Here is a 27,867-nt window from a genome sequence, read left to right on the forward strand (position 1 = left end):
GGCAATGCAGGGTGCCCCTCTTCTCGATGCGGCGGGCGAAGCTGGCCCCTTTACTCCCGCAGCCCCTTCTCCAGCCCGGCGTGTGGCACCAGGAGCACGTTGGGACAGAAATGAGGCATCTCTGTTCCTTGTTGGGCCCAGGCAGCCGCTTCTGGAGAGGCCGTGATTTTGTGTTTGTTGTTATGTGCTGTGTGTAATACAGAGGCGCCCCTGCTGCAGGGGGGATGGGGATCACTGGGATGCCCAGGATGATAACCGCAGGAGCCAGGGTTTCCCGTTGGCATCCACGTGGACTTGCCTTCCTAGCCCATAGTTAGGTGAACAGCTGAGCCATGCTCCAAGCCTGACCATCTGAGGCTGGTGTAACGTTTCATGAACATGAAAATTAAATGTGGAGTTTGAGCTGGTATAGAGATTCACACCAGCCCATGTTCCCAAATGAGTTTTTGATCAGGCACAAGGAACCCTGGAGCTCAATTTGCTGAATGGCTGAGGCATGGTCTGGGTGACCTTCAGCAGGTCCTGTAGACTCTGTGAATTGGCTTCCCCAAATTAAAAATTGAGTTTGGGCTATTGATTTCTGTTGTAAAGTACTCTGGACCTTATTACTTTGAAGTCCATGTTTCAACACACATTAGGATAACTTATGATAATCACCATAAGAATTTTAACTGTAACTACAATCCTTCACATCTTTCATTCTTCAGGAGCATTTGCAGAGAGCATTGTCATAAAAACATCAGGTTGAAACTTGCCTTATCTTGCTATTTTTCCAGGGAGCTATGAAATATTAAGACTATGCCTACAGTGTGAGATCTGTTTAGCATCATTTATTTACCTAAAACACATTCAGAGTTGTCAGAGTGGCATTTTTCCTACTATCCTGTTTTTGCTTGAATGTGTCTAGGTGCTTTATTTATGAACATAAATATATATAACATATATTTTAATGTATTTATTATGTATGTATAAATACACAACAAAATAGGCTCTTACATTGTTCCTAACCACTTGTTTTGAGGATGTATTTTCCTTATTTCCAGAGACATTCTTAGAATATTGAGAGGCAAGTATAGCTTTGTCTGGAACTGCATTTTTGAGTTTTTGTAGAGTGAAAATAGTGTTTTATGCCTTGTGTATAGTGTACACACTAATGGTAATATGTTGCTTTTCTGGTAACCAGATTCCTGAAGTGATGGCAAGCTATCCGTGTTGTATTGTAGACAGTTTCCATATTTCCATAGAAAGTGGACTGGTTCCTGAAAGTTAGCCTACACCATGGTTCCTTCACTTTTTACAGAATTACCTAGCTGGGTTCTTGCCATAATAATGGATATCTTGGGGCACTTCAGTAGTGTGCTGCAATGTTTAGTAAATTCTAATGCTAGATGTGATGTCCTGTGAGTTTCCACTGTGAAAACATCACTTGCAACTCAGTAAATACTCAGAAGGGTGGGAATGTTGGGAATGCCTCATTAGATTATCAGAAGACTGTAAACTTTTATTCAGAAGATACACAGAATTAGTGATGCCCCAGTGGATAGTTACTACAAATATGAAGCCTTGAAATCATGTCACCTAATGGTGTAGTTTGGAGACCGAAGGACTTAACCAAACTCATTGCATTATTTCCTGAAAAGGTGAATTTACTGCCATGTTTTCTGTTTCTGAGCTTGCTGAACACAACTGATTCAGTGTCAGTCTTTGGTGTAATTTCTGTTCTTATGGGTTTACATTTGACTGAAGAAATTTCAGTAGGTATGAAGAGTGAGACTGAGATTTTTCTGCAGTGGTATCAGCCAAAGCAGATAAAGGGGCTGTAAGTAAGGACATTTAGTTTATTATTTGTGTAAATGGCCCTAATTAGTTCGAAATGGTCAGGTACCAATTGAAATTTGCAAAGTGGATAGACACAAAGCTATTTGCATTACAGTTGGTATAATAGTTTTCAGTCTGAGTGCTGATGTTTCTGGGAAGCATATGGGAGTTCAGCCCATAACCATTTTTTTGTTGCGTTGTCTCAGGAAAGGTCCAAACCATTCACTTCTAGATGAAAATCCTGTTTGGAGTCTTATTAAAAGTAACAGTCAGGCAATTTGATTAAAAGGTGTCCTAAAAATTTGCAGTAAGTATTTAATAACAGGTTATTATATAAAACTGTTGGATGAATTGGATTTCATTTGGGAGCAGAGATATACTTGGGCATTTGATAATTTCTACTGGTTTTTAGTGTCCTTTGGACATCTGGATTCAGTTTTCTTACACAGTTTATGAAGGAACAAAGTGAAGGGGCATTGAAGTGTTTGCTTTTACATGCAAATAAAACAGAAAAGAAGTGAATGCTCCTCTGTAAGTACTTTAATAATGTGTTTCTTATATGTTTTTGGCCTATATGTGTACATGAAACCATGCTGTTTGAAAAAGTGTCTGATCCTATCCTCCATTTAGCCAGTGGCAGATTGTTCAGCATCTTCTTTTAGATTGTGTATAGAAATATTAGAAGGGTTGTGGGGTTTTTTTCCATATAAATGTGAAGTTTGAAAGAAAGGCCTCCATTGTTCCAGTGCTTCCATATGCCAGATGCACAACAGATGAGGATTATGTATAATAACATGTTATCTTAGTATGGTTTCTAGTGAATCTGTAAGCCAAGAAAAATAGTAGGAAGATGTAGAAAACAGAGGGAGCATGTGGTATTTCAGTGGCAGCATCCTGGGAAAGCCTTTTTCTACAAAAGGGATTCTGCAATTCTTGCAGGCTTGTTCCTGGCCATGTCATGGGTCAATTATGGTTAACTCAGCTGGTCCAGCTTTTCTGTGAAATTGCCAGTGTTTCAATTGGCAAATAGGTATTTCTCAGGAAATCTGATGCTGACTTTTGTACCTTGATGCCCTTCTTGGCTGTGATCTTTCAAAACTTTGCAGTAGGATAACTTGCAGAATGAAGATGGTTGTTGTTTTGGCAGCTGCTGTCATTAATGCAGAATGCATTTGGCACCAAATAGAATGCAGTTGGTTTTGAGATTGTCTTTGCCTACAGTAAAAAATAATTGAATTTTCACAAATTGATGGAAGTTTATAGTCTCTTGTGTTTCTGTGTAAAGAGTACATAGAAATGTTGAGTACATAGTTTCATAGTTGAATCACATTCTTTTTAGACTGAACTAAGGTTTCAGTCTAAAGCTGAAGAAGAAAAATCTTGGGGATTGTCTAGCTCTGTGTTGGTTCTTTAGCTGTAGATAATATCAGCACATGTAGAATTTCTGGGTTTAGATTTTGAATGCTTTATAATAATATTTTAACACCAAAGACCTTTTGATATCTATATCTTTTGATAAAGGTACCACCAAAAGATGGTAAAGTTGAGCTTAGTTAAAGTCAGAAATCAGGGAGTCTCTTCATATTCACACTCTTGAAAGATTGAGACTGCTAAGGGATGAAAGGGCATTTCTTTCTTCTTCCCACTCTGTAACCCAAGCTTTTTGGGATTTATAAAGTTTGATGTTTAAGTCAAATATGTCTAAATCTATGATAATTTTTGTGTGTGTGAGTGAATTTGTTCTTTATAAAGTGCAGAGTTTCTGCAGTGAAAAATAGTGGTTTATTTTTAGAAAATCTATGGCTACATATTCATTTCCTTAGCAACTTTCCATGAAACAAACAGCCTGCTCTTCTTTCTTCCCAACCAAAACAAACTTAAACTGGCTTATTAATTTAGGCAATTTTCCCATGAAAACTGGGTTCCATGTCTCTGCCACAAGCATTTGTAATCTTCCAGGTCCCTGAAAAAAGTCCTCTTGCATGAAACACTAAAGGACATATTCTAAAAAATACCATAAATTTGCAGTGATGAAGTTGGTGATATTTTTCCTCTGCAATTGTTATATTTCAGTTTTGCAGAGTAAAAACTTCTGTCTCTTTTTCTCTGTCATGCATGTCTGTTCGCTTTATTTGATTGGCTCTGTGATTTGCACAGCACAGTAAACTGGTGTGTGTATTTACACTGGGCAAAGCTATCCCACCAGGAAAGGCAAAGGAGACAAAACTGGCTTTGACATTCAGCACAATGCAAACCAAAAATATTGCTGGTTTGAGCGAGTTTTTACACCCAAACTCTATTTAATGCTTCTCCAAAATATAGCTCTTTGTAGCATGGGATGGTACCAGTTGTGGCATAATGTAAGTTTATAAAGTTTATATGGCTTAACATGATTGAATCCTTTACAAATAGAGCAGTGAAAGGAGTTGCTAGGTATCCTGCAGGAGCCCAGGATAAAGTTTGCTGATGGTTGTGTTCACTGTAGCCATGGACAGTTCAGCTGAATCACTTCAGCCAAGAGCTCACACTCAGAAATTAAGTCTTTGCTCTCTGTTTTAAAAGGAAACAGGACTGACAAAACTTGTGACTTATCTTCCCTTTTCCATCTGTTTCCATATACCTGTCAGAAAAGGTAATTCTTCTGGCTCCTATTTTCCAATATACTGAAATCCACCAAACTGCCCTTGCTGTAACACAGTGTATTTCATGTGTTCTGTTGACATTGATGACTCTATTGCAAAAGTACAGTAGTGAATATAAACAGATCTATGTTAATTTTAAGGTCTGCAGAAACACATGACAAAGGAATCAATTCTGAAGAGGAAAAGGACAGATATTGTAATGTCAGAAATTTTATTTCTGGCATTTGAAGGTGACACTCTTGGAGTTTACTGTTTCAAATCAGAAGCTAATGCACACAAGCTGTCTTTCTTTGTTTCGAATGCATCTCCTTCCAATCCTTAAAATTGGAATCCTTAAAATTTTCCTCAAATATGACAACTCCATACCTGAAAGAGATTGTAAGCATTGTATATTCAATAAAGGAGAGAACAGGGAGCCAAAGTTTGATTGCTGCCTCTTTAGGCAGTTTAAGTAACAGTCAAAGAGTTTCTACTGGGTCCGAGAGGTTTGAAGCTTCAAGTGTGAAATCAGTACATTACTAATAGGATGATGCAAATTTCACCTGCTTTCATCCAAGAGAAAATATTACAATCTAGTCTGCCTAAAAATAAGTCATAATACCTCCCTCAGTAACTTCCTCACCATATCTGTAGCTTCCATTTGAACCATGTTATCTTGCTCAGAAATGAAAAGTGTCAGTTCAAAAACTGGTGTTGAGGAATCCTCCTGCAAATCATGTATTCCAGCAGCCAGTTAGTTTCACTTAGGAAATGTGTATTATTTTTCTTTAGTCTGAATAAAATGATGCTGTTTCCTGCATTGTCATAATTCTCTTAAATATCTCTGTTTTGAAGATTGGATGTACTTATTTAAAGGGGATAAAACAAATCTCCAGAGCTGTGTCTGTTTCTGTATCGAAGTTTTGTTATGTATTTTGGGGAGTTGATTTAGCATCCCACCAAGTCAGCGATTCCTGAGTTGGTTTTGTGCCTTTTGTCAGTGGGAGTAGTTAAACACAGTCTTGATTCTGTTTTTCTTATATTCTGCTTTCAGGCTTTTTTTATGATGCATTCCTTATGGTAATTTTCAAGTAGTAAATGTAATTGCTATAGAAAAGCAGAATATCACAGTTTGGCATAAAGTTATTAAACTTTCAGGAGAAGTTCTTTAAAAATGTGGCATTTTCACATTGTTTGAAATTTAGACAAGCTTTTCTTTGTTAGGTTGGATGTGTGAGAGCTGCTTGTCTGCCCGAGCTCCTTCATGCGTTTCCAGGGCATTTCCACACAAATATGTTTAATCAGCTTTTAGAGGGAGTCTGTTCTCTAACAGGAATTCCCAAGTGAGCTGCAACTTTGAAATGAAATGGAGGAGAAGCTTTGAAAAAGTTACCAGGTCTTTGAAATAGGAAGAGGGGATCTCAGGTGGAGTACTTCAGGAAAAGTTCCTGTTCTTTTTCCACACTGGTTTACATCTCTGCTGTAGACTGAACATTGTATTGCAAGGGGATTCCATAGGTTGCTATTAGCTGTGTGCTCTTTTCCATATCTCCAGGCTTTTGGGCCTGTGAAGTCCTTACTTGCTAGTTTTTCTTGTAGGTATGCAGAGAGATACTGAATGGATGGCGGTAAAAATACAAGTGTCTGAATCATGAGTTCTGAGGGAAAGCACACAGCTTGCCTTCCCCATTGCCCTTTTAAAACTATGTATTAATTTAGATAATAATTTGAGGGTCTTGATTTTGTTAGTTTTATTTTTCTTCTGCAGTACCTGGAAAACACAGTAAGAGTTAGCTTGTTAGGACAATGTGTTTAAGGAGTGAGTGAGAAAAGTGGTCTCTTTAACAGTACTGGAAGTTTGTTTCTGTTCCTTAGATGCTGCAGCTTTGTTTTAGGAAGATGGAAGTGTTGGTTCTTGAGCACGTTTTTAAGTTGAGATATTTATCCAGCTTTCTTTTCACGCTAGGTGTCAGTGTTAACTTACCTGTTCTGTAATCTCAGGTGTAGTCAGGCTATTGTCCCTGTGGATACACCTGTATTGAGTTCTCAGTTACAACTTCTGGTCAAAAGGTCAAGACAGTAATGGCAAACAGTGATTTGTATGCTGACCCTTAATGGTCTGTAAGTATTTATCTTGTGAAAAACCTTATCTTTTTGCCCTTGATTGCATCAAGTAAACCTGGAAGGACCGGCCTGGTCCTTGTTAAAATGTCTGCTACAATCTTTTCAATACCCAGATTTCTCTTTCATCTTAGTTTTGGCTAAGACAGCCTTGAAAACCTGAAAGATAGTAAATGGATGGTAACTGCATTATTCAAAATTAAATCCACTGGGATCATCCCAGTTGGGCTTTCATCCTCTCAAACTGTAAATAATTAGCTGACTAGCAGTAATTCATGCAGTGTCTCATAAGGTCATTTGTTAATGTGTTACTTGAGCATATTGTGAGATTATTCAAAGGCATGTGGCTATTTGCCTTGTTTCTTTTGGTTTACAAAAGCTTTTTTAAAGTTGCCTGTGTTTCAGCTGAGGCTTTGTAATGCTGACCATAATGTAAATATCCTGGTGGTTGATACTGATCTTGGGTATCAGGAGGTTGGGTCACTTCTCTGCCTGCAGCTGTGACAGTGACCACAGCCTGTCTTCTTGGATAAAAAGCCTCAGTGAAGGTATTGTGTTTAGTAATAACAAATAGTGTGCCATGATGAGCAATGGAATAAACATTGCTCTTTTTATCTCTTTAGCTTCTGTAGAACCTATTACTCTCTTACTTTATAAATTAACAGTTGTTTATTTACATTCTTTTTTAGTATATTTTTATTTCAGGGTTTTAGCTGGGAGTTTGTTACACTGTCCTCTCTTCAATAACACCTCTGTCCAAGAGAGGAGAAGCTGCCAAGTTTGGTATTTTGGGACCTTTAAGTCAAAGGAGGCAGCTGTTGAGTTTGAGGCCTAAGGCTTTACTGAAATGTAAGCACAAATGTTTTTCAGACAGCTTAAATCTTTATTGGAAGAGTAGACATATATCAAATATATTGGTGCTGTTTTTTCATAATGAGAAGTAGTACACCTCTAAAACAACACACTTATTTCTTGTAAGTTGTCAGAGGATAAGGCAGTGGCAGTGGGGCTTGGCAGGATTGACTTAGGATTCCTGCAGCCAGGATCTTGCTGCCACAGAGACCTGCACAGAGGTGGAAATGTAGAGGTGCACCCTGTTTGGATTTTTTTTCTCTACTTTAGCTTCCATTTTTGGATGTATAAAGAAGGGAAGTATTGCCCATATGATTAGAAAAAACAGTATATTTTTTGTACAAAGTTTCAAAGACAACACAGCAGAATTTGATTGTGTAAATTGCCTTTTGTATTTTAGCGATGCTGTAACACAGCTGAGCAAATACATTTTCCTAAGAGTAGTAAAGAGATGCTAGAGTTTTCAAATTTTTTTTTTTAATTTTAGAAAGCTGCACATATGCAGAAGTTGTAGCTGCTGTTGATGTGAACACTCTTGCCAATGATGTTTATAAGCACAACTTTCCCAGCACCCCGTTATGGGCAAAGACTATTGAGGTGAGTAATTAATGTGCTTTTTACTGTAGTCTGGCATTTGTAGGATGTGAGCTGCTTTCACTGGGTTTATTAGTAACAAGAGAAATGGAAATATTTATGTTGCTATGAATAAAGCAGTTTTACAATAGCTTTGATTACTTGTGCTGTTTGCTTGTTGAAGTAAGAAGGATTTCATACTGCAGGCTTTTCTAGAAAGTCTTGCCTACTGCATGAAGAAAGGTTATATAAACGTTAAGGGGAACGCTTACCATCAGTAAAAGAATGTCAAAAAACATATTTTTAGATTAAAAAAAATATTTTCATTTAGTGTGAAAAAATGTAATTAAATTACTTGGGGGCATGCCTCTGTTTTGAAGTTATAGTTGGGCTCAGAGAAATACAACAAAATCTATTGAACTGAACACTCTTGAATCTTTTTTAATGGGCTCAACAGATAAAATGTTTTAGGAATTCTGTCACTTGCCAAATTATTTGGAAAATAATTAAGTAAAATTGGATTAAAGTTGTCTGTTTTAATAGATGAGAGGCAAACTAGGCATGGAGTTTTGCTTGGATTGTGTTAGAAATTACTGTATACTTCTTAATCTTCTTTTATGGTTTTACAACATGACAGCAATAGATACTGTGTCTGTTTTAAGACACCAGCTTAAGTAAGAGTTAAACAGGTGGCTAAAGGTTAAATGCTTATTCAGCACTCAATAATAACTGGCTAAGTGATAGTTTTATAATGGAAAAAGAAAATTAATCTTTGCCTGTATCATTTTATAGTAGACAAGAGCAGATTATTAGAGTCAGTGACACCTTCTTCAAATATAATGGAAAAAACCAGCAGCTTTTGTCTAGTTTTCTGAGGGTAGCTACATTACATTTGCTGCCTAGGTATCCCTCAGAATATGTAAGGAGTGATTTCTTTGTCCAAGTCATAGTTACTTGATCATTGTCCTTCTTTCCTCCTGGCCCTTTATGTGTTGATCTTCTAGTGTTGATGAAAACTTAGTTTAGAGGAATTTCTACCTGTGTAATTAATTCCTACCACAGACCTAATTCTTTCCTTTCTAAGCAGGATTGTCTTTGTAGAGAATTTCAGCCATACAATATCTTTGACTAATTTGTATAGGGGAAAAACAATGAAATAAACTTTATAAGGTGCATTGCCAGTGAGCCCCTAAGAGCTAAACCCCATAGTTTGGATCCATAAAAATTATCATATTTACACTTGAGCTACTTTTCTTCTCAGATGTTTTTACACATTTTGAGTATGTGAACACTGGTTTTGATGTACAAAGACTTCATATCTGAGTAATGATACTTTATTTTCAGGAGAAATAACAGGTGAGTATCTGTGAAAGAACCACTGCACACCTCAAAGAATGAGCAGCTAAAAACCTCAAGATTATGTATAGATGCTAACCTTATCAGTGTTTTGCTTCATATGAGGAGCAGTGAATGCATATTTTCGTTTTATGGTTTGCCAAGGTAGGAAAGATTTTGAAATTACTAGGTCAAATGAGACATCAGGTAGGTTTTTGCTAAGTCAAACATACTGGAAGTAAGAGGGCTAGTTTGATCTGAAAGATAACTTGGGAATTTCATACAATTCACAACACTCAACATTCTTCTATTTTTTTCTGTTTTCAGGGCATAACACTGAAAGAATTTGACAGATTATCTTTTGATATGATTTTGATGAGTCCTCCCTGTCAGCCTTTTACAAGGTAGGTACAGCACACTTGGGAAAAAATGCAGTTATTGCTGTATATTGCACTTTTATACTGTATATGGTCAAAGGAGAAATGTTATCAAGACATAGTGACACTGTGTGTGTGATCTGTGATCTTTCTCATCCTAAGCAAATGTTTTGTAGCTCTGTTCACCATGGTGCTTACTGAAGTGAAAGAAATGCAGCAATTTGCATCTTAATTGTTGATCACATTTCTTGCATATGTATATATTAATTCAGTTTAAGTTAAGTAAGCTTCTTACAGCAGCAATTTTGTGAACTGTATTATTCCTCTGCTAATGAAATTTAGTGTTTGGGAGTCCTGCCTTTCCTTTTAAATTTCAATCTAATATTTTCCTGGGCCAAGCCCAGAAAGAGGATTGGAATTTCTCAGTTCTGCCTGAGACTTAAGAGTATAATCTGATTTTATTTGTACTTTGAAAATTGCACATGCACACAAACAGTTTATTCTGAAGAATATTTCTATTTTAGCCAAGACCAGAAGGATAATGGCTTTGAAATGATTTTGTGGATGATAAAGAGAAATATCTTGCTGATTAGGGACTGAATTTACTGAGATGTTATTTGTCAGAATTATTTGTAGTTCATATCATTTGACAGCAGTGACCAATGGGATAAGATTCTAGTAACTGTACTCATGCAAAATAGTAGCTTCATGAAAAATGTCTGTTGATGGTGATAATAATGATTGTATAAGAAAGTATATCTTACTGAATGTTCTAAGACTGTAAAGAGATCCCTGTAAAGTGGTGCTGATCTGTACAAATGAATTAGTGCAAACCTATGATGTATATAGGAAACATTTCAGATTTTTTTTCTTTATAATATGATGAAAAGAAAAATCTGTGTATGACTGATTAATTTAGATACATGTTAAAGCTCTTCTACAAAGCTTTGATTCTTTTTTTATGAGCTAATACAAGTATAAGCTAGGGAAACACAGGCCTGGAATCATTATCATTTTTGTAACCTACATAATCTTTCCAGTTTAGTGTTACAAAATTGCTTCCAAAGTTATTCATGTGGGGCTCCATCCTGCTAAATGGTGAACAATGAGGCTTTAATTCATAGAAATAATTTAATATATTCAGTGCAAAGTAGCAGGGTATTCCCAGAAACCCAGTGGGGGTTTTTTGTTCGTTCAGAGCCAAGTATGTTCAAAGGCTTTGCTGGACAAGACCAGAATGCTAAAGCCTTTGCAGACTGAGGAGTGGATTTCATTACTGAATGCTTAATTTTAACTTTGCTGTGAGCTGATGGATTCCAGCAGCAGACATTCATTCCTTAGAGCATCTCTCAGGACACTGCCTCTGTGAGCAGGTCCTCCTGTCTGTATGTGATACCTTTGCAGAGATCTCTTTCAAAACTCAAAGCAAAGTGCCAGCATTCTGTAGAAAAATGTAACTCAAATGTCAGTGAGTAATACACTGGTGTTTCTTTATTATTTCTTAGAATTGGCCTGCAAGGTGACGTGTCTGATCCACGGACCAAGAGCTTTCTCTATATCCTTGATATTCTCCCAAGGTATAAATGAACTTCTACCTCTCCTTTTGTAAATAGGCTTTGTTGTAACTAGGTCTTCTCTATTTCAGTGAGACAAGATATCTGTAATGTTTTAGAGGGATACTGTTGGTGTTGTGTTGTATTCTGTGTTTCTTTTCACATGATCATATGTAACTTCCATCTTCTTGTATTTACTAATGCTGTAATCACTTCATTGTTGCTGTATATGCTTTCATTGTCTGGTTTCCTTTTCATTGCATGTCTGTTTAAACTGTGCCTACACAATAAATGAAAAGAAAGAGTTCTTTTCAGTTCAACATCAAATTTGCATTGATTTCACATAGAAACAGGAGTAGGTAATATAGTAGTTTGTCTATTGGTCTCATGACAACATGAAAGGTTTTTAAAATATTGGGTTACAAAAGCTTAAATTCAACATATAGTCATCTTTTGAAGAGGTACCATTTGAAAATTGGTTTAAGTGTGCTATTGACTGTTCAATGCAATGCATCTTTCAACCATTTCTTTCTTAAAGTCTCTGTTCTTTTTGGTGCTGCTTCTAGATATCTTAGGGCAGATTGTGTATTTTTGGTTTGTAGTACAATCTCTTGTTTGGAGTAGTAATAGTAAAGAATTTGAATAGCACTGCATTGTCTGGACAGTGTCCTTGACTTCATCTGTCATTTTTTGCCTGGTCAGACCTCAGTTCCTAATAAAACAGCCATAATTATTTGTTTTATTGGCAGTCTTGCTTCACCTGGAGACTAGGACAGCTGTTACCAATATATTCCTCCATTAATTCATCTTGCTGTCAGGGTTGGAGAAGGACAGATGAATAGATGAATGTTTGGTTTCTCTTTTACTCTTTTTTTTTTCTTTCTTTTTTTTTTCTTTTTTTTTTTTTTATGAATGCTTTCAACACAGAAGGAAGCCACTACCAAAAAGCCTTTCTTTCAAACTTGTGTTAGCACTGGGAGAAAAGAGTGTTCATCCTTGCTCTGGAAACTTTATGTAGCCAACAACATTGAATGGAACTGTGTCTTTGCCCTTGTCATGAGCAGAGAGAGAGCAATGACACAGAAGGGCTGAGTGGCTTGGCAGGGCCATACATAAATCTGTGGCAGGCAACACAACAAAACACAGATTCTGTAGCCCAGTAAGTTAGACAATTCCTAGGTAAAAAAGAATGGGTATTACTACTCCCCTGCTTCTGTCAGAGACACAAAATTAGGGAGAGAATGTGGGTTATTTAGAAGTTGCAAAGGATGTCTTTTGTGGAACAAGAAATGTAACACAGGTTTAAACTGACCTGTTAAAATGAAAATGAAACCAGACAGGTACTTGAGTAAGTTAATAATTTGTCAGAATAATAGTATCTTCCATATCCTTAAGGGCATCGTGACCTGGGGATTCCTTTCCATTAAACTTAAATATGGTTAAGAGGCTGGCTGCTTTTGGACATTATAGTGCATTAATATGGAAGTACTGCTTCCCAATTGGTGTGGACATAGCTGGATAAACAGCAGAAGCTCTTCCTTCTCAAAACCAAAGCTTTAGACACTCCAGGGCCTGTATTTTTATCATGACTATGCAAAGGACCTGGGCTTGGCTGTCTGACTTTTATCTCAACACCCCAGGAGACACTGCCAATGTCCCTTATCTCCCTGGGGAGGGTTCTTGAAACAGCACCCACTGTAAGTAGTCACTAGGAGGTTCAACATGATGGCTTCTGTAGAGTTTCTCAATTCCAGTGGATTTGTGTTTTACTAAGATAGCGCTTAAATGTTTTTTGAATATGATACATTTGTGAGACACTGAGTATGGAGTACTTCAGCCTCAAAAAAGGAAATTCTTAATGTAGAAATTATCCCTTTACATTCTAAATTGCTATGGTATGCATGCAGTTTATGAAAAGTGTAAAATAATTTCTCATACCTTGGATGTACTTATCTTTGTTCAGTCTTTTATAATGAAATATTGCTGAAATGAGACTCAGAGGTAGCTTGGGATGACAGATATTAGAGATAATGGAAAGAACAATTTCAAGATCTGGAAAGACATGGGGAATCCTTGGAGCACTCAGCCAGCAAAGTCCAACCCAAATGGTCCAGATATTATCTGTTTATTGTGTCGAAGCCATAACCTGGCAAAATCCAATGCTAAAACATCAAAGTGCTGCTTTTACAGAAACATTTTTAATGTTTATACCTATCAAATGCTTAACACTTCCTTTTTGTACAGTAATTGCTGGCCTTGTGATCTGTCCATCCCCTATGAGTGCTTGGATTTCAGGCTGTGCTCTGGATTCATTGATGTAAAAGAAGTTTCAAAGTAGTCAATGATGAAGAGTGTGGATAGGCATATGAGCAGATATATTCTCCATTCCTCTGCAAGGAATTCGGCTGATGCTGCTTTTCTCAGCTTAGTATTAGTTTTTCACTATTATCTTTAGTATTTTTAAGTTTGGCATAGTTTCTTGTGAGATGCATTGGTTCTTTTAATTCATATGATATTTTTAATTGGTGTTAACTAAAAATGTGCTGAAACAAATTCTGCTGTGATTTGTTCCAGTGGAAGTCCAAAGTCACTAACTTCAATAAGCAGGAAGCTGCTGTCTGGGGACATTAATATTCTCCTTCTGTATGTTCTGAGATCCCAGTGTGTGACAGACATTGTGTGTCTACATTAGCCCTATTAGAGAATTAATCAGTGCTACAGAATGTTCCCAGAGACTTGAATCTGAATCATCTATGCTTCTAAATTGCTGGAAGAGTCCCTGGCACAGTTTGGGCATGCTCATTTCTCCAGAGATTTAATATGCTGTTTTTGGAATGTGCCTATTTCCAGACCTTTGCACTGATCCTGCTAAAGCTGAGACACCTCCTTCACCCCATCAAAATAAAAAAGTCAAGTTTAGAAAAATGAGAATATCTGCAGTTTGAACTCTAAATATATTGTGTTTCTTAAATCAGTTAAATGAATACTGGTTCTGATGTGTTATCATTAAGTTTTATGTCACATTTTGACATTGGTTTCAGGTACAAGCAATTGAAAACAACAGTTTTATGGCTAAGTAGCAATTGGTTTTCCCCCAACAGTTATATTTCCTATTATACACTGAATCTGTTTAATAAAATTACTGTGCTTTAGGAAATGAAGAGTGATAAACATTTTCAGAAGTACATGCATGGAGTACAACAGGGTACAGCTGTTCATCCAAACACAGGTGGGGTTTGTGGTTTTTACCAGCAGTCTACATTTTTAATTCAGTTGGTTTTTTAAGGATGCTAAACTTTAACAGCTAGCATGATGTGGAAATACTTTGATCCTTCTGCTAGCTAACCAGATGTGTGGATGAATATTATGTACTTTGTCTTGTTACACTGATTTGCTTTTGTTTTTTCCTTGTAGGCTTCAGAAGCTTCCAAAATACCTACTTTTAGAAAATGTTAAAGGATTTGAATCTTCTTCTGCAAGGTAAACTGTAGTTAATATATGCAGGTTTTAGTTTGCAAAAAGGATATATTCTTTAGAAGGAGAAGGGATTTATTCTTTAGAAGGGGTTTTCTTTTCCTAGAATTGGAGTTAGCAAAATAACTTGAGATGGGACAGGAATTAAAGTCTTAGGTTGTGAGAAGAACTTACTAGATAACTGGTTATGTCTCTAAGTGAATAAAATACAACAGTATTTTATTTTTAATTTTATTTGATGAGTATTTGATTTGATTTTGTTTGATGATCATGTTTGCTTTAGAAAAGATCAGAATTAGCTTTCAAAGAAAAATAATAATATGTGTTCCATTCAGAGGTTTCAGGGGTTTATTCATGACAGGATCCCATGGTATCTTGTGTTATGGTCACAGAATAGTCCACAGGGGCTTCTTGAATGCCTTTGTTGAGAGTAGATTATCCCTGGTTCAGGGCTGCCATCAAATGGTCCAGAGATGCAGTAAGAAGGTTGTATTTGGTTGTGGTCTGAAATGTGGAAGAGGAAAGGTGTCACTGCAGTTACCTAATGACAGCAGGAGCACTCTCCTCCCCTGTGACCAAAGCAAGAGAGGGAGAGTTGCCATCTTCCTTCTCAGCTCCCACTGGCATAGAGTGGGATCTTTCTGTGCACTCCTTAAGGCCCCAGCTGCCACCCTGCATATTGTGCTCTTAGTCAGTATGGCAGGCAGCTGGGAGGCATGCTCAGCTGGTTCAGTGTTCGTGGTCTTCTCTTGTAGCCCCTGGGATTCCCTAGGCTGTGCCTTGCTGGTCAAGGCTTGGGACAAGCTGTACTTCAGAAAACACCCCAGTTAGGACACTTGTTTTCTGTTATGCCACCTGGGATGCAGTCTCACATGCAATGCTGGGTACAGGTCACAACTCCTGCCTATTGTATAGTTCCAGCCTAGTGCAGTCTGCATGGAATACAGAAGAAAAGTCTTTTAAGATTATTTCCTTTACAGTCTTTTTTCATTTTTTAAAGCACAGTCCCACCTCACTTTTATAATCAAAGCCACTGATTTTTCTCATCCCTCAATTTAGTCTTTTTGTTGGGCTTAGCCAGTGCTGTGTATGTGAGTAGAAGGAACTAGTGAGCTATTTGTGGTTTTAATCTCCTGTTTTATGATTCCCAATAAAGAGAGTATCTTGCCCTCTGATTAGTTTCCCTGTTGACACACCATAATTACTTTCCTAGAGATGGGATGTTTTTTGAAGAGGCATTTGCACTGTAGTAAGAGTGAGGTGCCTTTGAATGCATAATAGTCTCTAACACTGGGCTTCATATGTTGCCTCTCAAATTCAGTAATGGATGACAAATCAATAATTTGCTGTCCAATTATTTCAATGAATGCTTTCATAAATATGATGTTGAATTTAATCTGTGTTTATTTAGGATTAACAAAGGGGCTGAAGACTATGTGAAAGGAGTAATTTCTTTTTGATTCCTTTCAGAAATGAACTTTTGCAAACACTAACAACATGTGGATTTAAATATCAGGAATTTCTCTTGTCTCCAACATGTGTGAGTACTAAAATTGCTCTCATATTGTTTAATAGTTCAAAGTGCACTGAGTCCAAGAACATTTGAAAATTCTTTTCTGTATTAGAAAAGAGTCATGCCTGAAGCTGAAGATACACTTCAATGAGAAAAACAACTGACGTGACTTCTGATTTCTCATACTGGCATAATTGTATTGCTGTTTGTGTTCAAATCCTAGTCCATATTGCTTTGCTGCTGTTTGATATTTTTAAGAAGGCATGAATTTCCACTGTAACCAGGAAGGTGGTTTTCCCTGCAGGAGCCCCATTGCTTCAGAAGTGCTGTGCCTCTGGATTTCCCAGCACAGAAAATGTGACTGTTTCTTGTGGGAGGAGGAGCTTTGTTTCCGTGTTACCCTGGCAACTGAAAAAAAGTTTGAGAGAGATTTCAGATTGTGCAACACTAACTGGAATCAGTGAAGTACCATAAATATTTGAGAAAAGCTACTAGAATGTAGCTTGAAAACCAATTGTGGTGGATTTATTTAGTTGTTAGGTGTCTTATAATTCCTTGTTTAAAAAGGCAAAGAAAGACTTTTTTGCTTTGAAGAGAAAACAGACAGTACCTGTCCCAAGAAATCATGAGGCATGTAAATTTTTCTTCTTGCATCACATAAAATTTTGTTTACATTCATATTCATTTACAGAGAAGGTCAAAACTATGAGATGCAGAGAATAATTGCTCACTTGGATCTTTGGAAGTACTAGGTATGGAAGTTACAAGTGTGTAGGTATTATGAACCTAGAGAATACCCTGGAAAAAAGGTGGCTTCAGGGTGACCTAATTGCAGCCTTCTAGTACCTGATGGGAGACTACAAGAAAGACAGGGAGGGACTGTTTACAAGAGTCTGCAGTGACAGGACAACGGGGAATGGATTCAAACGTATGGAGTAGTATCAGATTAGAATCAGGAGGAAATTCTGTGTGATGAGGATGGTGAGCACTGAGGGTTGTGCAGAGAAGCTGTGGATGCCCCATCCCTGAAAGTGTTCAGGGCCAGGTTGGATGGGGCTCTGAGCAGCCTGATCTAGTGGAAGGTGTCCTTGCCCACAGCAGGGGGCTTGGAGCTAGATGACCTCTGAGGTTCCTTCTAGCACAAACCATTCTATGAATCTCTGATTCCGTGAATACTGATATCTCTGAAGTCATAAAATTTATTAGTGTGTCATAGTTCTGTTACTGCATGTAATGGCAGATAACTTATATGATGCTATAGACAGCTTTTTCTCTACTATCACATGGACTAAAGACTTCTGAATTTTGATTTCAGCTTGGCATTCCCAATTCTAGGCTGCGGTATTTTCTAATTGCAAAGCTGCACCAAGAACCATTGTCCTTTCAAGCTCCTGGTCAAGTGAGTCTATCCATATTACTTGAATTTTCTTCATTTTATGAAGACTGAGGGATAAATTTTCAGTTTAGTGGTGTATGTTGATAAATGGAGAAGAATGAGTGATTCCAACAGAAAAGTTAAATTCTATCTTTTTTTTTCAGCCTGGATATTGACCTTTGTAAGGACAGATGTGCATGTCTGTGGCTTAGATGGCTTTAAACAGTTGGGAGATGTGTTTTCTAGCCTGATAGTGGGCTGGATAACATGTCATACTGCTACATTTTTTACACACTTGGAAAGGACCTTTTGCAAAGGCAATTATTTGAGGCTGTTCTGACATCATTGCCAATAATCTTGATGCTACTGCTTTTGAAATCTTCATGGAAATAACATTTAAATGTTATTGTGAGCATCTCAGAAGGAATTCTCACTCTCTGTATGGTTGTTTATTCTTACTCTCTGTCAAGTTGTTTATTAAATACAGTTCTTTAATTTTATTTTTGTCATAATTTCCTCTTAGATATTGACAAGATTCCCAGATCAGGATCCAGAAGATTTGCTCAAGGAAAAAGTTGCTGACAAAGTGGATGAAGCCAGTTCTTTGTCCTCTGAGGAGAAGAATCTGGATCCAAACATTGGTCCAGATTGCAGCAGCAAGAAGAGTTTACCAAAAGGGGCCTTTCTGTTTAAGCTTGAAACAGTAGAAGAGATGGAAAGGAAACATAATCAGGATAATGATCCCTCTATTCAAATGCTAAAAGACTTCTTGGAAGAGGAAAACGAAGAAATGAGTCAATATTTCTTACCACCAAAGTCCTTACTGCGCTATGCTCTCTTGTTAGACATTGTTAAACCCACCTGCCGGAGATCCACGTGCTTTACAAAAGGGTAAGGTGCCAAGAAAATGTCTTGTTAAATCATGTCCTGAAATTTTAAGTGTACTTTCTTGCTTGTGTCCTGTAAAATCACAGAGAGGTGTTTCATCCAAAAATCCTAGGCCTTTGAAAAAAATCTCCTTATATAGTGTGCTTGCTGGTCCAGTGAAATGACTGCGTGAGAATCTGTCTGGCAGAACATCATGTGCCCACTGCAAAAAGGCATTCACAAAAGACAGTTGCCATTTGTTGTTGACCTTCACAGAAGCTTAATTACCCCTGCGGAAATATGGTTCCAGTAGACTGGTATAGTGCTGATTCATTAATGAATTTCTTTATAGTGCTCAATGAAGTCACAAAGTGTCATGCATGACAGATCCATTCCTCATTAAATCTGTCTCCACTGTACATTTTATTGATTTCTTGGATTTTTCAGCTGTGTAGATCAGAATAGCTGGAGATTGTCATGAAACCAGTTAGGTTGCTGCGTTACAAATCATATTTGATGGAGCAGAACATCGGTGCTTTTCTGTCTAGTAGTTTTCTGATTTGTACTTTGCAATTTTAAGTTTGACTTCTAGAAGTTGGTGAGTGTTCTGAAACTCTGTGGACAGCTGGTCAGGAGCTTTTCCACTGAATGCATTTGTATTGAAACATTCCAATTGGAGCCTGAAAATTTATGGGAATTTTTAATATTGATAAATTTTTCTAATTGGATTGGTTTTTTAAGTTTGCTGAGTGTTTCAATAAAATGTCTTGGACGGTGAGTTAAAGCTTATTGTAACTTTTTTTTTAATTAGGAGAAATTAGACTGCCAGATTGACAGAATTCCTGCAATTTTTTATTTTAAAGGTTTAGACAACAAAGAAGAAGAAAAAGAATTTCAAAAGTTTGAAATTTGTGCAATGGGAAAGGTCTTCCCTCAGCTCACATATGTATGTGCCTTTTCTGCCCTCACTCTTTTGAGTTGAGGGAGGGTCAGCATCTCATGAAATATCTTTCTTAACTAGAGTAGTCAAAAAACCCTTAGCCAGAACGGTATCTGATGTGTTTTCTGGGTGCCTTAAGTGTCATTGAAGGTAATTGGCCACTTGTGGTTTCTCTAGAATACATCATGGTAGTTTGTGGTTGTGTTTATCAAAATCACACTGAAGGAGGCTCCTGAGTAGTTAAAATCAAGTCTCTGTACATAGTGGTGAGAAATCTGACACCAGGGAAGGTGAGTCTTAGCCCTCTGCTGATGTGGAGGTAGTTGTGGTGGTAGTTCTGTCTGATTTACCATCTTTGTTTTGTTTTTCAAGAGCCTTTGGGAAGGAAGGTTGCCAACATATTTCTCAATGTAATCATCTCATTTAGCTCTGCATTAAGAGAAGGTTTATAATTATATCTCATTAAAGTCCCTTTCTGAGGCCAGAAATAAGTCCCTGCTGTATCTGTTCCAGAAGTTCTGTTTTTATATTTCTCTGAAGCGTGAGATCTAGGAAAAAGACCCCTGAATGGGGTGGAACAGCACGCTGGGTAGTACAGAGAATCCCTCTGCTGCTGTGCCTGTCTGGTGTCTTTCTTGTAAGTTGCACTGTCCATCAGCTTTGAGAGTGGGAGAAAAGTTTCCCTCTTTTCTCTTTAGTTTTCAGGTATTTCTAGCAAGGTTCATGTGATGGAAATAATCTGGGTATGCCTTCTCTAGTTCCTTCTATTTCGGGTACCTCAAATGCAGATAGTTCATCGGTGATTTTTGCTATACCAGTATGTCTTTTGAAAAGCTTTGGTGGAGTATACAGCAAAATGTAATGAACTGTAATGCTTGAGAGATCAAGCATGTAATTCTGTGTGCCCTTCTGACACTGACTTCCTGGGCACTTAGTGAATGATTGCTGAGGTTTGTGACTACCAACGCCATGGTTTCTCTTTGGAGTGTGTTTGTGGTGGCTGAAGTTGAGTATTTTAAAGGACAGAGGAAATGAAAATCATATCTGACTTCTCTAGATGTAGTCATTCTGGATATACTTTAAATTTTTGCTACGTATTGACAAGAGAAATGATACCTTTCAAAATAGTGCAAATATCAATCACAGAAGAGTTTTCATGCTTTTTGGAAATTACTTTTTGTCAGTCATAATATATGACACAGTATACCCAGAAAAAATACATGTGTGAAACGAAAAGATTTTTTTAAAGCTTACAGAAATAAGAGGCAGGGAATCTTGAATCAGATGAAAATTGAAGACTGTAATTTCTTAAGCCAAATTCTTTCATTGTAACTTGTAATGAAACTTGTAATGAATCTTGTCAAAAAATCAATACATCATTTTTTTACTGTGACAAAATTTAATTATGTTCCAGGTCTAAGGTAGGAATGTTCTTTCCTGTAGTCAGCACTTTCAATAATAATAAATAACAATCCAGCTAATATTACATTAGCCATATGCCCACATTTGTATTAAAAAGCCAACAAGCACACACACACACACACACACACACACACACACACACACACACACAGAGCCTTCTGTGCACACAGACACCAAATGGATTTTTTTTTGGGGAGGAGGAATTCTGTACTCTAGTGCCAGTTATTTAGACAGGAATATTTATTTTTCCCAATAGACCACTTCAATACCACTCTGAATTTTACCCCATTTATTGATTTTGGCTCAGTTATATTAAACTGAAATATTACCAGATGCTATAGAAGAGGAAGAGGATGAGGATTCCTCAGTGCTGTGTGTATTACATCGTTAAACCTTGTGTTAGGGAATTTGCAGATTTAAAGATTAATTAATTGGTTTAAAAAGATTAAGCCAATTAAAGATGATGTATTTACAAAACAGATTCCACTTGTATTTAATGTGTAACAGTGTTTAGGTGTTCTGATCCTGAGGAAGATTTGTAACCACTTTGTTTTAAAATGAGTGCTGCTCTGGCTGTTGTTGGCAGAACTAATTGTAGCTTTTTCAGCTGAGGATGAAATACTCAAGATTGAGCCATTCTGGGTCATTGTGTCTGTGCTGAAGGGAGAGTGTTCTTTTATTCACTGTGGAATTAGAGAGGCTTGAAACATAACTTGTGCCATGCTTTAGGAATGGGTCCCAAGTGGAACAAAAGACCTTTATTGTTGTTACCAATTGTCTTTACAGTTGTACAGATAAAACTAGAGAAGAGTGCCTGTTAATAATTGATGCAGACCACATCCCTCTAATGCAGGGGATCTTCTGAAGTTCTTCTGCAGGGCAAAGAACTTGATTTGTCTTGAATCACTCTTTCTGTTCAGAATGTTCAAACTGCCATAGTTAGACCAACAGAGCATGTTTCTGAAAGCCCGTAATTATATTTAAATGATAGCCTTGAAGAGACAGCAGAGTAAACATGTTGTTATGCAATCAACCACAAAGCATGCAGAATAGCTATCAGTGGTTTCAGAATGCAACTTTACTTACTGTTTACTTGGATTTAAATCAGTCTGTCTTTCTTTCTTTCTTTTTTTCTTTCTATCTTTCTCTCTCTGTCTCTCTCTCTCTCTCTCTCTGTCTCTCTGTCTCTCTGTCTCTCTCTCTCTCTCTCTTTCTCTCTCTGTCTCTCTCTCTTTCTCTCTCTCTCTCTCTCTCTCTCTCTCTCTCTCTGTCTCTCTCTTCTCTCTCTTCTCTCTCTCTCTCTCTCTCTCTCTCTCTCTCTCTCTTTCTCTCTCTCTCTCTCTCTTTCTCTCTCTCTCTCTCTCTCTCTCTCTCTTTCTCTCTTTCTCTCTCTGTCTCTCTCTTTCTCTCTCTGTCTCTCTTTCTCTCTTTTTCTCTCTCTCTCTCCCTCCCTCCCTTTCTCTCTCTCTCTTTCTTTCGCTCTCTCTCGCTCTGCTCTGCAGAGATGCCTGGCCATCACCCCTCCTTCAGTGGAAAATCCACAAGTAACCAGAAGTTAAACCTGACTGAACCACTTTGTTTCTAATGCTTTCACATGAAAGCTGGAGGCTCACACTAGCGGTCCTCCTTTTAATAAGGAGAGCTAATTTGAACCTCTGGGATCATTTGACCTATAACACATTTTGCCCTAATGTAAAATTGGTTTAGGTAATGTAGATTTTTTTTTTGGTGGTTCTTTGCTTGAATTCCTTGGCTTTGTGTAGTTCCGACATATAAGACACTAATGTTGATAAACCCTTGAGCACTGAGGGCAGACCCATCCCCAGAGAGCACATTCAGAGGGTTCTGCACTCCAGGGCTTAGCAGAGTTCATAACAAGGTTTTCTGCTTTATCTATCCAGGAGCCTGTTTGTTCATTAAGGGAAAGAAACCTAAGTAACCTTTGCAATTGTCAATGCCATGAAATACAGTGAAAATAATAATTTCAGATTGTTTTGTTGTTGTTAGGTATGGACACTATGTAGAGGGGACTGGCTCTGTTCTACAGACAGCAGTAGACGTACAGGTAAGTGTGTAGTCTGACATATTAGAATGACTTGTATTAAAACTTGAGACTTGTTTCAAAGCTTGGGTTTTTTCTGTTTTCTCCTTTGTTATTCTGAATATTATAAGAAAAAAATCATTTTTCAAAAAATCAAGAAAAAATGTACATTTTATGGCAACTGAGTTTTCAGTTTGTGTTCCTAGACAGGAGTTTGTTTATACCAAAATTATATCACTGTCTCTCTGCAAGGAGAATATGAGTTGCTATTATTTTTATCTGTCATGTCATACAGAATTTTCACAGAGGTATGTGAAAACCTTAAAAATTACTAGTTCTATGGAGAACCTGCAGTACAGTGTTATGAATCAAGGGCTGGTTTTTGTATGCATATAATTCAGTAAATATTGTCAGATGTTTAACATTTTTGAATTTCAAAATTATTTATCTGAGAAGAGTATTTTGAAAAGTTCTACTATTGTTAGAATAGTAGAATAGGTTCATGACTAGTAGTATTTGGGTCTTGGGGAAGGTAATAAATGTACTGGTTAATCAGCATTCAAAGATACTTTTCACAAAGCCTGTGTTGTACACAAGCCCTTCCTCCTGCACTTCTGTGCTGTTCACTAATATTATAGGGCATTTCTAAGCATAAGAGGAATGCAGCTCTGGAATTCAGGATAATCTCAAAGTGAGAGTATTCAAACAGCTGCATCCACGCAGCTTGATTTGTATGAATGGTCTCTTATTGAGTTATACTGAGTCACTGTCCTTTGTCATTAACAAATGTTTGCTCTTTGATTGCCCCATTAAGTATTGGTATAGCTTGGAACTGGAGGAAGAAATTATGAATATCCTCATGGCAACATTGATTTCTTTCTTGCAAGTCCATGTGTTGAGATGTTGGCTGCAAATCAAGCAAAACATGCTTTGTCTTTGTCCCTTTAATAATTAAGGAAATATTCTACTAAGATGTGACTGTAAATTTTATATATTTGGCCTGCATCAGTCACATTTCTTGGTTTTATATTTTTCGTAGCTTGAATCAGTGTTTAAACACATTGATGAGTTACCAGAAGAAGAGAAGCTTATGAAATTGTCATCATTAAAACTGAGGTACTTTACCCCAAGAGAAATAGCAAATCTTCATGGATTCCCTTTGGAATTTGGTATGTGCTACAAAATACACGCTTCTACATTATTCTTCAGAAATGTCAATGCATTTTTTTTTTTTAGTGGGACTAATCTAATCTTTTTATTTTGAATTTTTTTTTAGACCACGCTGTTCTTATGATTAATTGATTCTTGTTGTTTTGTGAATTTGAATTTTTCTAAATTTCCACTAGTTTTTTTCATGTGTTGTAAGAGCCAGCTTCTGTGATGAGATTTATCTTCATAAGCTAATAAGCTTTTGGCATGCAAAATACTCTGTTAGTGAAGTGCAGTGAAGGAATACCTATGTTTAAAGTTGAAACTATTTATTCAGCAGCCAGTGTTACTCACAACTGTGGTAAATCAACATTTCCTGCTAGCTTAGGAAGTCTGTTTGTGGTTCTCAGTGTTTGAGCTTCTTGCTTTCTCCCTTCCACACATTTACAGCTGCTGACAGGGAATTTCAGATGGTACAGATAGTTCTTTCTTGAGGATTAACCAATCTATGAAGCCATCTCTGTCTTCTAGAAAGGGCAGCCCTTGGTGAGGTACATCATTTTCTAAGTGGCTGTTTTTTTGAAGGAGAATTCAAGGAGCAAGACTCAGCAGTATCAGTACACTGGATACACATCAACAAGAATTAAACCTGAAGTAAATTCATCAGAATTCTCCTTGTAAAAAAGGGCAAGCATGAAAGTGTAGCTTTTAATATCTGCTAAGAAACTATCTTGCTGACATCACATCAGATCAATTTATTGTCACTCAGCAACAAAAGCATCCATGAAATTATGGAAGGGTTTGTGTTTGAAGAGACCTTAAAGATCATCTATTTCCAGCTCCCTTCCACTAGACTAGGTTGCTCAAAGAATAAGACAGCACTGACCTTGAGTAATTTGTTATATTTTGCTTTGACTCCCTCAGTGACTCTGAGAAATGTGACTTGTTTCTATGTATTTCTTTCTTTCACAATTTTAGTTTGTTTTTTCATTTATTACTTGTTATATTCAAAATTGCTACATTTGGAGAACATGATCAAGGTTGCTCAGTGAAACTAGAGCTGCCAGCACTATGCTTACATGTTTATGAGTATTTGCAAGTGTGTGCTGTGTTGTTACTTACCAACATGCCATGTTTCTTCGTAGCCTCTCTTCTTTAATGGATCTGTTCTATTTGCCTTTTAGCACAGCTCTGTTTCATATTTATGTAGGCTGATGTCAAGATACTTGAACTTAACAGAGCTGGATTTGGCTTGTATAGGCTTATCATGCTGCTCAAGGTCTCTTTGAGCATTAAATTGCCCATTTTCTCTTTTTTAAAATGCAGCTGGAGTTTTTCCACTGTTAAATCAGTCTCTGTGACATTACTGAGAGGTGCAATAGGGTTAATGTTGCTTGTATTTTACAAAGGGACAACTGAGACAATGGAGAGATTTATATTTGGAAGACTCCATTACTTTTGGGTGAGCAGTTCACAAAACCTGACTTTTATAATTTCATAGTTCTTGGGGTGATACCTTGCTTTCTGTTCAGAGTTCACCTGCAGGCACCTGTGAGGTTCAGTATTTTTGCAAACCAGAACTGAACTCTGAAGACAAGTCAGGCTTCTGAATTTGAGTATCATCGAGATCATCACCATATACATTGTGTTCACTTAGCAGACCTGTCTTTTGTCATCTGGGATTCTGCCTCTCAGAGGAGAGTACCCTTTTGCCATAATTATGGCAGTTACTGTTATAACTGTTTTACAGTTCTTGCAGTTCCCTTCCCTCTCTATACTGCTTTTCCAACTTTGATGACACATAAACCAAGCCACTTTTTCATTCAGTGGTTTCCTCTGGCATATACTCCTGAGTCATAGGCAGAACATGCATTTTCCCCTGCACTGAGTCACAAGTCTGACATTTCTTTGTGTTTAAAACTTCCCCACTTTTTGCTTTAAAAAGTGTTACTTGACTCTAGGCTGATACAAATCTTTAATGAGTTTCAGTACTGTAATCTCAGTTTCCTTTGAGAATTTTCAAGCTCTGGATTTTTTTTGAAAGTGGACATATTTATGGCTACAGCAAAGGGTGTTGCCCTGACAGCATTTGTCCCATGTTAAACTTCAAGTAATTATTGTGAAATATGGTATTTTCAGAGCAAAATGTGTTATAAGTTCTCTGCTACTGTGTTCTGTAGTGACAGCAGCATTTAGGCTGAAATGTTCAAAAACAGGGAGCTTGGAATTGTACCCACTGTAAATATGTTATTGGTCCAAGAAAGTGAAGAAGCTGAGGAAACTCAAAGCTGAAAACTATGTGAACAGACTGTCAGCAGCTTTGTAACAGATGCTGTTACTAGTGCAGCTACAGTATCATCAGAAGAAACGTGATTGTCTGAATGGTTCTGCATTTTAAGAAGTTGATGGCCTTTTCTAATATCTGAGGTCCAGAGTTAAAGTCATTGTTCATTCTTAACATGACCAGATTTATTTGTGCTTTTAACATCAAAATGGATAAATAGTAATTGCACTATAGTTGAATGAAATGCTGCAGTCATTTGTCTTAGTCACTCTGGTGGGTCCCACAGCAATATCATTAAAAGTGAACAGAGCGTTCTTGCACCTGTGACCTGCTTTCATGAGAGTGATGTCAGGATGTCTTTTCCATTTTTCTTATTAGCAATGCATGCAGGCTTTTAGGAAACAAAAGCCAGCATGGTGAGGAAGTATGTGCTGTTAAGACCTCAATGTCCTCAGGTTCTGTGTGTAACATAAATGCTACAGTGAGAGCTGTGCAGCAAGTGCCAGTGTACTGGAAGTTGTTGAATCTGGCCTTCTGATGTAGGCTACTCTGGAGCCAAGAAGATAGAAAATGCAAGACAATGTTAGCAGTCAGAGGGAGGAGGCTTGGGATAAAGGAAACCACGAGTTCTGGAAATTAATTTTTGGCTTTCAGTTGCCAAAAGGTAGTAGGAGAAATTCTGACATTTTCAAGATTCAGATAGGTTTCTTGAGCTGTAAGTGCATGTGTGTGTGTGCATAAATACAAATTTATTTCCATGTGTGCTTTTAAAATGCCTTTATTCTGTACCTTATCCATCAATGGAATGGGAAAACTCCATCTAAGGAAGTGTGTGTGGGAGTGCAAGTGATTGCTCCAAAGACAGAAGAACAGTTGCCCAAATGTGAGTGCCAGGAAGCTGGGCAGAGTGGATGGAGCTGGCAGAAGATGTGTTTACCAAAGCAGTCCTCATTTGAGGCATTAGTAACTGGCAGAGAAGGATGGAACAACTCCTCCCAGACACCACCTCCTCCTCAGAGCCTCCTTTGGCTCAATAACTGTACAAGCACATTCTCTCCTCAGCTCTCTGTGGAACAGATTTTTTTCTGAAGAGCTGTGAAAACTTCAGAGCATACATATCACTACTTGCACTCACAGTGTGCTTGTGCATCTGAGCTAATTGGGGTGGTGATGACCTCCGAGTCAAAGTTAGGTATTTCTTCTTAGGGAATGATGAAATAATTGAATGTGGCCAGGTTTCAGCAGTTTACTATATGACCCTAACAGTTAAGTCACTGCTGCTGTTCGTCTTTTACTCAGGTTGAAGCAAATGTACTTTACCTCACAGTTGGAGTAAGGTAAGAGTGCAAACAAGGACAGAGCAGACCAACTGGCTGCTCGAAACTGCTTCACTCTCAGGAGCCTGGTAGTCAGTACAAGCACACCTCTTTCACAATACCTGGGCTGGTGTCATTTCTGCTCTCTCTCCCTTCTTTCTGCCAGGCCATGCACTTACTATGGGGAGGACGTTTCTGGTGCTGTCTGTATTTCTGAGTGTGTTTAATGGGGTCAG

The 27,867-nt window shown here is 37.6% G+C and overlaps 1 protein-coding gene across 5 annotated transcripts in view; it reads left to right on the plus strand.

Annotated features, from left to right (window-relative positions):
- TRDMT1 (tRNA aspartic acid methyltransferase 1) overlaps nucleotides 1–27,867 on the plus strand; it is a 41,751-nt gene that overhangs the window by 12,651 nt on the left and 1,233 nt on the right. For 3 of the 5 annotated variants that reach the window (XM_064704200.1, XM_064704202.1, XM_064704198.1), the window contains 9 exons: nucleotides 7,900–8,009; nucleotides 9,648–9,724; nucleotides 11,203–11,274; nucleotides 14,665–14,730; nucleotides 16,195–16,264; nucleotides 17,553–17,636; nucleotides 18,136–18,503; nucleotides 22,849–22,906; nucleotides 23,922–24,051. In XM_064704200.1, the coding sequence (XP_064560270.1) occupies nucleotides 9,687–9,724; nucleotides 11,203–11,274; nucleotides 14,665–14,730; nucleotides 16,195–16,264; nucleotides 17,553–17,636; nucleotides 18,136–18,503; nucleotides 22,849–22,906; nucleotides 23,922–24,051 (886 nt within the window). In that variant the 5' untranslated portion in view covers nucleotides 7,900–8,009; nucleotides 9,648–9,686. Of the gene's footprint in view, nucleotides 1–7,269; nucleotides 7,410–7,899; nucleotides 8,010–9,647; nucleotides 9,725–11,202; nucleotides 11,275–14,664; nucleotides 14,731–16,194; nucleotides 16,265–17,552; nucleotides 17,637–18,135; nucleotides 18,504–22,848; nucleotides 22,907–23,921; nucleotides 24,052–27,614; nucleotides 27,653–27,867 lie in introns of those variants that run through there. The other 2 variants (XM_064704199.1, XM_064704201.1) reach the window with 2 other exon arrangements.

The sequence above is a fragment of the Zonotrichia leucophrys genome, chromosome 2, assembly GCF_028769735.1.
Source record: "Zonotrichia leucophrys gambelii isolate GWCS_2022_RI chromosome 2, RI_Zleu_2.0, whole genome shotgun sequence".
In the NCBI taxonomy this organism is placed as follows: Eukaryota; Metazoa; Chordata; class Aves; order Passeriformes; family Passerellidae; genus Zonotrichia; species Zonotrichia leucophrys.